At 43.2% G+C, this 11,466-nt stretch overlaps 1 protein-coding gene across 1 annotated transcript; it reads left to right on the top strand.

Moving 5' to 3' along the window:
- The first annotated feature begins 4,320 nt into the window (after positions 1-4,320).
- Positions 4,321-10,231, top strand: galr2b (galanin receptor 2b). The gene is made up of 3 exons (XM_030375252.1): positions 4,321-4,579; positions 6,449-6,839; positions 8,342-10,231. Exons 2-3 carry the CDS (start codon positions 6,463-6,465, stop codon positions 9,111-9,113), a joined length of 1,149 nt encoding a protein of 382 aa, XP_030231112.1. The 5' UTR covers positions 4,321-4,579; positions 6,449-6,462; the 3' UTR covers positions 9,114-10,231.
- Positions 10,232-11,466: the final 1,235 nt, after the last annotated feature.

The following is an 11,466-nucleotide window of genomic DNA, read 5'->3' as shown; positions in this document are numbered from 1 at the left end:
GATGAAGGTAGCTGGTGATGAAGGTGGTGGTGGTGGTGGTGGTGGTGGTGGTGGTGGTGATGAAGAAGGTAGGTCGTGGCTGTGACGCCTCGTGCCCACTGCACCATCCGTTCACTGATCCCCATTGACTTTGAATGGGTACTGACGCGCAATGCATTGTGGATCCGTGCGCTCCGTTGAAGCCTTCGGCGCCGTCAAACAGTTGGAAAATTTTCAACTTTTTCGGCAGCGACAGAAAAAGATCCGTTGATCCGTCTTCCAATCAGATCGCGTATGCAAATGTGAGCACTGTGACACTACTCGGGCTCTGACGACCGTGGAAAGCTCCCCCATCCGTCAGCCACGCCTTCCGACGTCCTTTGAATGACGGTGCAGTGGGCACGAGGCGTCGGTAATGAAGGTAGGTGGTGGTGGTGGTGATGAAGGTAAGTAATGGTGGTGGTTACACCATGATGAGGACAGACTGTTATATCCCCAGGCTCCTGCGACAAGGCATTGCGGTACCTCATTTGCTCACGATTTCATAACTTATTAATAGCAAATATTATCAATTTATAAATAGATTTAGGCTACTTACTTCTTCCAAACGTTATGAGAAATGCTGTATGAACAAATAATTCAATTAGCTTTGTTTTAGTTGAGTTTAGTGAAGCCTTTTAATCTGGCAACCTTTTATTTTAACTGAATCGACAGAGGAACTGCACGAATGGGGTGGGTGTGGCCGATTGATTAGTGGAAAAACAATTACCTAAAGTTCTAATTAGCAGTGTGACACAAATACCAACATTATCTTATTTATACATATGCATATACCTATATCTACAAATATATAGGCCTGCTTTGTTGCAATTCATGCACAGAAAGAGTGTAACAAAAAATACCATGGAACAGATGTTTTTATGTTCGCATGGATTTTATTAATATTGTGTGTTTTTTTCCTCTCTTCCTGAAGATCTATTGCGACAAAGCTGGCCTCTTCAAGCTAATTGAGCTAAAGAAGATGCAATCTCTGCGCAGACATTGAACAAAGAGACTAATGATACCATTGGTATTTGTGTCACACCATCATGTAGGACTTGGTTTAATTGCTTGTTCACTAATCAAAGAGCCCATATCGACAGATCGATCGCTCCTTCAGTTCTTCTATCGATTCGGTTTGGAAAAAAAGGATACACATTCAAATGCTTGGCAAAACTCAACCAAGACGCAGATCATTTAACCATTGTTCCATTCAACCATTGTTCCAATCAACCATTGTTCCATCCATCCTTACGTTTATCAAATACTATTTAAAGTATGAATGTGTAATGTTGTAAACATAACGTAAAGTGTTTTGCATATTATTTTAGCTGTTGGGTACTACAGGGTATTTAAAGTGTAGTTGCAAGCACTATGCTAGTGTTTAAGGGCACAATGGTGTTACTTGTACAGAATGTACCGTACTGCTGAATTTTAGATGGAGTCTTTGCATAATTGAAGTTGAGGAAAACATTTTTCAATCTTGGATCTCCTGAAAGCACCTTTTTGATTAGGTGTCTGACGTCTATGAATTCTCTTTTATTGTGCAGAATGCCGTACAACTCCTTGGGCTTCTTGACTGAAGGCGAGCTATGCTTCAACATGCTTTGAAAGCGATCCATCCATAGTTGCTATGGAAACACTCCTGGAAACTCACAAGCAGAGGTATATCAGACGTTCACTCTCTCAAACCAAAGTAAAGGAATGAATCAATGTCCGATCCAGACTTGTGTGCTGGATAATGCCTTTGAATCGTCACTTTGAATATACTTTGTGGGTAGCGAGCATTCAAATGACCAGCCATTATAGCATCATGCCCATTTAATGTCTCTCTAACTTGACCAAGAGATGAAAATCAATCAAGCAGAAGATGAGAATCAAGTAAAAAGCTCAGTTATAAGCAGAGTACTTCAAAGTTAACAAGTATATCACATGATAAGATCCGTGTCAGATCCGTTTTACTCATGCGTTGAACTGGAAAGATTCAATTTCACCGACTTGTGTAGAAATGTCATTGGCCCATTAATAAAAATGACATTCAAATAATCCTTTGAAAACTCTATGGGAAGACAAGCCTTTGATATTTCTTTAAATTAAACGAAACAGAAGTACTGAGTTCAGCTATTTATTGGTGTGTATTATTTTATCTTTTTGTTTTGTTTAGCAGCATTGATCAAAAACATCTCTATTAGTAAGCGAGAATACAAAGCTGTTCCGGCCACAGCTGGTGGAGGCTATCGTCAAGAAGAATCTCCCCAAGACAGGATCACCCCCCTCCCTCCACTCACCTCCACCTATCCCCCAGCCCGGAGTTAAGGAGTTCCTGTGTGAAGGAGCAAAGGACAGAACAGCTGCTTCACCAGGAACCACACACACACACACACACACACACACACACACACACACACACACACACACACACACACACACACACACACACACACACACACACACACACACACACACACACACACACACACACACATCCTTCTAAGTGGGGACTCAATAGCAGAGGAAGCGGAGGAGGCGAGGATATTGATTGCTAGGAAGGCGACCGTGAGAGAATGCTTGCAGTGAACGAAACAAACCTCACACATTCCAGAACATACAAACACTGCTATATACTGTATATATATATATATATATATATATATAAATATATATATATATATATATTATATATACAGTATATAGCAGTGTTTGTATGTATATGACAATTGGTCATGCAAACACATCAGAAACCACATGACCCCAACGGCGGCGGCGGCGTCTCTTGCGGCGGCGGCGGCGTCTCTTGTATATCTATATATATATCTATACATATGTAACATGAGGTGACATCTGGGGTCATGTTGTCTTTGATGTGTTTGCATGTCCAAATGTCATTCCCCATTCATCTCCTGGAGGTAAAAGGGCAGCCTGAGCTGTAATATTTCCGCCTGGTTTTGCCTGTTGGTGAGGGCGCTCACCTTCTCCTTCCCGCCATGCAGCTGCTAATGAGAGCCACGTGGATGATGTCAGCGGCAGAACCTGGGACCGTTTGATGGATGCCTGGGGCTGGCCCGGACATTGTTTGTTGTCGACACGTCGAGGGTGCACTGATGAAAGCCACCCCCGGTGTTAAATGAATGAAATCAGTCATCCACACGTTTTATTAAACACTTAAATATTGAATTCTTGCCCTATAACCCTCGCTCCTGGCAGAATATAATATATCTATAATATATACAGTGCTTGGAGCCACACCCATGGTGTGGCATAAGGCATGAGAATGTCGTAACTGCGACGAGCAAGTCAGTGGAGTAGTGAACCTGGCCCTGAGCAAAAGCCATCGGTAATGTAACATGTTTAACGGAGTGTCCTGCGCCCTACTAGATATTGCGATTGCTTGCCTCCTTGTCTGAGCCATCCGAGGAGACCCACTGGTCCTCTAATGAAAACGTCTCACATGGTGAACCAATCGGTCCGTCTTAAGAAAATAAATGTTCTTCTGTTCCTGCAACGGAAGAAGGGAATTCAATAACAACTTAAAAGCAGAAACCTAATTCTTTGTTATCTTTACAGTCTCTAATGGACTCTAATGCTTGCTTATGCCTGCTCTTTGCAGTTTGATTGCAGTAGCGCACAGGGGGAACGGGGGCTAATTTCCCATGCCCTACTTCAATTTGCAAACCTAATCTAGAAGTACTGTTTTTTTCCAAATAAAAACCTGCATAGATACAAACACACAGACATTCACAAACACACACAAACACACACACACGCACACACACTCTGAAACAGTATTGCCTCTATTTAATAGAGTTGTGCCACTGTGTAATAAGGACGTGGTTGTTAGTTGGCTTGTAATTTGGCGCAAATCGACACAAACACAAACACGCATGCATGCACGCACACACACACACACACACACACACACACACACACACACACACACACACACACACACACACACACACACACACACTGCTACACACTATAACAAATGTTGACTGTCCCAGTGGCTGACTCTTTCCATCCTGTTGGAGATGAATCTGGCCCAACATGTTATTTGTCTACGGAGAAGAGATGGGTACCACTACATGCCTCTGCCTTGCATTCCTTTTCTGCAGTCAAGTGTGAACATATAAGTGAATATGCTGGGGGAGGAGCCCTGATAAGGATATATGGGTGGGCGGGAGAGAGAGAGACACACAGAGAGAGGGAGAGCAATGGAGAAAGAGAGAGTGCAGGGGAGAGAGAGAGAAAAAAGGGAGGGAGTGAGCTAGGGAGGGAGCGAGAGACAGAGAGGGAGAAAAAGAACCCGGGAAAGAGAAAGAGGGAGAGAGAGAGAGAGAGCAAGGAAGAGAGAGACATAGAGCGAGGGGCTTGCTTTGAGAGGTAGAGAGCGAGCAAGGGAAACAGGCAGATTTAGAGAGAGCCATTGAGAGAGAGATGCTAACATCCCAGGCAGATATCAATGTACAAAGGAGAAATATAGATTCAGATGTGTTATGATAGCTGGGGAACACCGCTGCTAGTTTGAAGAGGAATCCCAAAGCACTGCTTCCAACTAGTCCAGGTACGTTCCACATTTCAACTCAATCTGCATGTCATCCCCGTGCATGAGCAAAGACCCTTTGAAGATTCTAAGCAATGCTTATGTTGCCATTTTCCGAAAGCCCTGTTCTGGGATCTACTTCTACACAAATCAGGGAGCATGTTGCAGATGGCTGCATTGATTAGCAAAGTTTCTGCCTATTGTCATTCAGTGAGAGCTTCTGCATCATGACTAACAGCCTATCTGTCAAACTGTCAAAATGCCATAGGCGGGCCATCATTCCCAGAGTTCCCCTGTTTACTGTAACTACATCTTCATCGCATCCTCCTATCCCAGTAAGTGTCATCAATAGGTTTGACAGCCACAGCTGTAAAACTGTCTGTTGCTGAATCCCAAAACATCCTTCCGGGGGGAACCGCCTCGTCCACCTTAGCGGACTACACAGCCAGAAAACCCCTTAGATGTGTTGCACATCCTCTGACAGGCGAAATGTTGTGCATTCCGGGCATTCCCCCCACACCATGACACCTTGGGTAATGAATAGAAGTCTTTTATGCAACTCAGCGGAGTGAGCTATGGCAGGGAGAGGTGTGAGTAGAGTTCTGGCAATAGGGCTTACATCACCGAGACGCTCCCTTTGTAAATGTCCCAAAAGCTGCACCCGCTGGCTGACATCATGACTCGTTTTTAATCTGCATGGGGCGCTGCATATTTATGTTTTCATCTGGGAGCGTAGTGAATATTTACTGTTATCGTATTCATCGTCGTGCGCAGTGAATATCATCAGAGATTTTATTCTACATGGTTGGTTTGGATTGTTATTTTCTGTTTCTAAAAAAAACGACAGTAGAGGTTTTTGGGTTCCTTGGGGATCCCACAAATAAATGTGGTGACGTAAGCGTTCTTAGGGAATAGTGAAAACTAACTATAAGGTGCTTTTCAGGTTTAGTGACTTGAAATATTTTCTTCAAACCACTGTTTTACCTGCTGAGAGAAAGGAAAGGATGGGGTGAACACTTTGGTTCACCCCATCCATCAACTATGACAAATATTGGCTTGGCCCACATATTGACACAGCCTTGCAGAATTATACATTTTTTACACGGTTCACCCCAGTTGCTTAAAAATGTATGAAATTGATTTTAATACATTCCTTAAGGGAGATATTGAACTGTAAACGATGATTAACATGTAGGCCCATTCCTATTAGCGATGTATTCAGTTATTGATACTTAATTAATTATCATGAGAGCATTCTAAAGGTTTGTTTATAGAGAACTAAATTATTCAACTCAACAACAGCTGCAGACCCTTCCTTCCTTCGTCAGTTACGCATTACAATGTGGGCCCACTACGGTTTGTGAAGGCACTGGATTATGTAGGGCCCATTTCGGTTCCATGAGACTCCTCAGTCTTGCGTCGAGAGCCCCAGGCAGCCCTCCAATCTGAGAGCTGATTTCACACCACTCCTCTTGGGGGATAAACAGCATATTTTCTGCAGGCGAAATGCAACCAGAGTCAAACACTGGAAGCTGTCACACAAAATAAATCATGTTTCTTTTGGAAATCCATAGAAGTAACAGTCCTGATTTATTGGTCTAAATACAGTATACACATGACAAACAATGTATAAAAGTTCAAGTTCAAAACTTCATTCATTCAACCCATGTCATTATTATGTGCATATTACAGGCAACCCTTAGCTCAGGGGAACTGGTTATATTTAAAGGTTACCTATTTTTGCACCAGGTGTGAGTATGATTAGCCGTTACAAGCCGTCTCTGTTGACATCACAAGTGGGCGTGTCCACCTAGATGTATGACACACCTGGTGGTACAACATGTCACCTTTAAATTTACCAAACCCTTTAGTACATATTTTCTATTTCAGATTTGCATCTAAACATGTCTGATTTGGAGGACTTCAGCAAACTCGGAGGGCCGTCCTCCAACGTGTCCGACAGCTACCAGCTGAACCCGACCAGCGTCGTCGTCTCGGTGGTCTTCTCGCTCATCTTCCTGCTGGGCACCGTCGGCAACAGCCTGGTGCTGGCCGTCCTGCTACGCAGCGGGCAAGTCGGCTACAACACCACCAACCTGTTCATACTCAACCTCAGCGTGGCCGATTTCTTCTTCATCATCTTCTGCGTGCCTTTCCAAGCCACCATCTACTCCCTGGAAGGATGGGTGTTCGGCTCGTTCATGTGCAAGGTGGTGCACTTCTTCATCAACCTCACCATGTACGCCAGCAGCTTCACACTAGCGGCCGTGTCTGTGGACAGGTATGGGTGGTCACATGATGTTGCACTATTGAATTTTCATAGTTCAATAGTTCAATAGAGAGCAAATAGAGAGTTAAAGTTAAGGATTTGTCTTAAAGGTGATATATTATACCACCAGGTGTGAGTGTGATTAGCCAGTACAAGCCGTTTTGAAAATCGGCCTCTTCTGACATCACAAGTGGGCGTGTCCACCTAGATGTATGCTGGATAGATGAGCAACTTTTGCTGACATCTAGGTTGACACGCCAACTTGTGATGTCAGAAAAGGGAGATTTTCCAAACGGCAGAACAGGACAACATTGATAGTGAGTTCCGTTAGCCGTGGCATACGCTTACAAGCCCTATTCCCGCCCCCCCGGTTTTGATGTACTGCAATGAATTGAGCTTGTTAGACAATAATATAATTGGTTTAATTAGTACGTAGCCAAATAATTGGAAACAAGCTGCGCAAATACTTTTATATAATCGGCCCTACTCTCACTGCTCTTCGTATCGAAGAGTATGTCCGTAATTTAATTTGTACATGAGGAATGAACACAGATCATAGCAGATGGATAATGCTTTCTCTGAAAAGCTTGTATTCAAATCTCCTCAATCTATCAGCAAGGAAGCCCTTTCAATCGAATTCAGGCCGCCAATGTAAGGACAGCTGAGAGACACAAATTGGCTCATCGGTTGTCAAGAGGGATTAATTAGAAGCAAATAGCACACCCCAGAGACGAAGTCAAACTACCAACTGAACAAATCACATGGGAAAAGATAACTTACTTTAAACAGAAATTATACTCTTATTTCTATAAGCCAGAGACCCCCCTCCCCCCCGAACTCTCCCCCAACACCCCCCACCACTGTTGCTGGGCAACAAAGGCGGTCAATCAATATCGGCGGTTCTTTGGCCTGTGCAATTGAAACCATTAACAAACACTTGCAATATTTACTTCCTCTAGTGGTTTTCATAGAACCCGACCTGTCCTCTTTGTTCATGAGATCCTCCTCTTCCCGAGGCATGTCAAGAGTATATGAGTCCACACAAATGTTTTCTGTTGGAGATGAGATACGATGAAGGACAGTTGTTTCCGCTTTCCACCTGCGTCATTGGTTTGAGGGATAAGCGGGATGTACATTCCTACAGAGGGAATTATTAATTTGTCTACCGGGCAGTGGATCCCCCACTGGAGCAGATCATGGATGTTCATGCAGCACTGAAATACTTATCTTCCCAGATCCCATTTCCATTGAAAATTATATAACAAAACTCTGAGTAATGGAAGATCAACTGAGAAATGTCACCTTGATAACAGGCGGTTGGTCCCTTCACTCAGGATTTATTATAAGCACATGGATTGCGTTCCTCATGATGAGCCAGATAAGACTTCCACCAACGTCCATCCCTACTCATGCATTATGATGCAATCTTATCAATTTGTATGCACGCCTTGTCACGCCAATGGGGAGGAATCTCTCCTTCGCCTACACCTCAAGCAAATTCCTTTCTCTCCTAGGTATCTGGCCATCCGATACCCCCTGCGCTCCAGAGAGTTGCGGACCCCCTGCAACGCCGTGGTCGCAATGGTGGTCATCTGGGGTCTGTCCTTGGTGTTCGCCGGGCCCTACCTCAGCTACTACGACCTCATCGATTACGACAACAGCACCGTGTGCATCCCCGGATGGGAAGCCCACAACCGCAAGGTCCTGGACACGTGCACCTTCATGTTCGGCTACGTCATCCCCGTGCTGATCGTGAGCCTGTCCTACACCCGGACGATCAAGTACCTGTGGACCGCCGTGGACCCCCTGGACGGCATGTCGGAGTCCAAGCGGGCCAAGCGCAAGGTCACCAAGATGATCATCATCGTGACGGTGCTGTTCTGCATCTGCTGGCTGCCGTACCACGTGGTGATCCTGTGCTACCTGTACGGCGACTTCCCCTTCAACCCCACCACCTACGCCATCCGGATCCTGTCGCACTGCATGGCCTACGCCAACTCCTGCCTCAACCCCATCGTGTACGCCCTGGTGTCCAAGCACTTCCGCAAGGGCTTCAAGAAGGTGTTCAGCTGCATCCTGAGCAGCAAGAAGGGCCGCAACAAGGTGCACGTGATGCACGTGGCCAACACGGCGCCGGGCTTCGAGGCGGGCTCCACCGAGGTGTCCCAGATGCACGAGGAGAACGCGGCGGCGCGCTCCGACGCGTGCGAGATGGTCAGCAGACCCGCGGTGGAGCCACGCGAGGCCGCCGTGACTCTGAACCTGCCTCTGCAGAGGCAGCCCTGACGACGCCGGCGGCGCGAAGAGCGGCGTGTCCGTACCGGCGGAGCGGCCGCGGCCGCGTAGCAGTTCATTAAGGGCTTGCGTTGAAGGTCACCAGAAGGGGTTCGTAGCAGCTCTGAAAGGTGTGCGGTAAACATGGGCTACGCAGGGAACTCTGATTAGATGTGCGGTATGAACAGACTTTTTTGCCAAACTTGTAAGGACAAAGGGTTCAGAATGGATCCCAGGGCGAGGTAGCCTTACCGCATAGATGCTGCAGTAGATATTTTGTAAAGTAGTGAAAGAATACTGTGATAGCTCATCCTCAGAGTTCTTCTTTTTTTTTAAGCTGGCGTGTAAGGGGAGGAGAGGAACAGACCGATGACTCATCCTGAATCCTTAATGTAGACATTCGTTGCCCAGTTGTAATTTGTTCGTCATCCTTGCATGGACCGTGGAGCATACAGTGTTGTCGGCTGTGTTATATATATACAGTTACACACCCCCATCAACTGAAATATCCTCTATAATCAGTATTTTTCTTCTCTAAATGCCAGAACCTCTTAGTAGCTCTATCTCTGTGACCTGAATTGTTTTGTTCTCCCTGTATCCTACCTCACTGTGGTTAAAACCATCTCGCATCCTGGCCTTGCAAAATCCCTCCACTTCTGAGATTGTGGGAGATGTAATTATCCTTTGGAAAGGGTGAATGCTGTTTTTGCCTATTCTATAAAGGCTTTTTTTAATACTGAATATTATCTGTGGTTTGGCCTGCTGCCTTTGTAAATGAATTTCCAAGTGTCCATTGCTGTTTGAAAACTTTTCAAGTAAATCCTGTATTTTTCAAGAGATATATTTAAGGAGAAATTGAATGTATATATTTAATCTGATGTTTCATAAAATGTTTCAGAGGACTATGTACTGCACACTTAAATATTGAACAAAACTATTTTCTCCTGTGGAATTGTAATGGATGTTCATAATTTGTGCTCAACAAAACATTGATCATGTTATCTGTTTACGTCTCTGAAATACCAAATCTATTTTCCTTAATACCACTATAAACATTAAGCTACTGTTTAATTGAAATAAAAACCCTTGGCAACATAAAGCAATTCCTCCCAATATTAAATCGACCCTTCAATTAAAACCAACCATATTTTTTTATATCCCTAATGGAATGTAATTAAATATATGATATTCGGTACAATTAGATGAGGGGTGCCTTTAAGGTCTGGCTAATGGCACATTGAAATTCTTAAATAACGGTTCTTTCAATGGATGGATTCTTCTTGTTTCACACCAATTAAGGATCAGGGTTATTATTATTATTATTATTATTATTATTTTGTATCATTACAACCTATAACTCACATGTCCATAACATCTATTTCAAATTTGGTTAATTGGTAACGTGCGTAATGAATAATTGGCTATTTACAAACTATTGAAAATATCAAATTGAAAATAGGGTTAGAATTTTGTTACGCTAAATGCTATTTTTTTGTACCATTCTATATTTTACCGTTAAGGAATATCAAGGCACATTGAAGATATTTGTACGCAATATCAAACTAGTTAATGATTATATTTATCAATCTATGTATCGGTCATTCTATCTCTCTACCAAGCTATGTGTATCTTTCTATCTATATATTCATTGGTTTGATCAATATATCTCTCTATTTATCTTCCTGGCTAACCTACAAACAAACAAACATAAAGGTGACTACATGCAATAATTTCAGAATGTTACCAATTTCACAGCCATTGAGCTGATGAAATAACTAAAATTCTAAATTAATAGATATTATGCTCCATATGAATGAAGTGATAAATAGGTAGCCTTAGTAGCAGAAACCTATAGCTTTTTTTCAAAATGATTTGAGTTAACATGAAAGCAATCTTGTCATCAAACGCCTCAATAAGATTTGATTAAATTCGCCATCTTTGCCTTTGTCATCCTGCAGATCATAATAAGCCCTTCATTATTGATCACAATATGTTCTGTAACCAAGTGAAGGGAATATCAATACAAATGCCAGTGTGCAACCCAAAATCTCAGTAACATGTTATGATATCTTAATAAGATAATTAAGGAAGAAAAAGCTTGAAACAAGAAAAATGCTCTAACATTAAAACTGCCTGGTAAGTAGAAATATCTTGTCCGTCAAAAAAACGGCATATATTATAGTTATTGCCTTGATTTAAAATATGATTCATCTTAGTAAGATTTACTTTTTTTCCATACAGTATAGGTATTCTTGAGCACGGTAACCCATATACCTGCTCCTTAATGGAATTCACCTTAATTCTTTGGCTTTTTTAGAAACGTGTCTTGAATGAGAAGCAGAACACATGAGAAAGGAAGCCTCTA

Source organism: Gadus morhua, chromosome 2 (assembly GCF_902167405.1).
Source record: "Gadus morhua chromosome 2, gadMor3.0, whole genome shotgun sequence".
Classification (NCBI taxonomy): Eukaryota; Metazoa; Chordata; class Actinopteri; order Gadiformes; family Gadidae; genus Gadus; species Gadus morhua.
The sequence above is the reverse complement of the archived record's forward strand: the minus strand, read 5'-3'. Positions and strand labels throughout refer to the sequence as shown.

What these genes read in the sequence shown, in the direction of transcription:
- galr2b (XM_030375252.1), top strand. Translation starts at nt 6,463, where the DNA reads ATGTCTGATTTGGAGGACTTCAGCAAACTCGGAGGGCCGTCCTCCAAC. An exon ending in GCGGCCGTGTCTGTGGACAG is followed by an intron (nt 6,840 to 8,341) that starts GTATGGGTGGTC and finishes TTTCTCTCCTAG; the next exon opens with GTATCTGGCCATCCGATACC.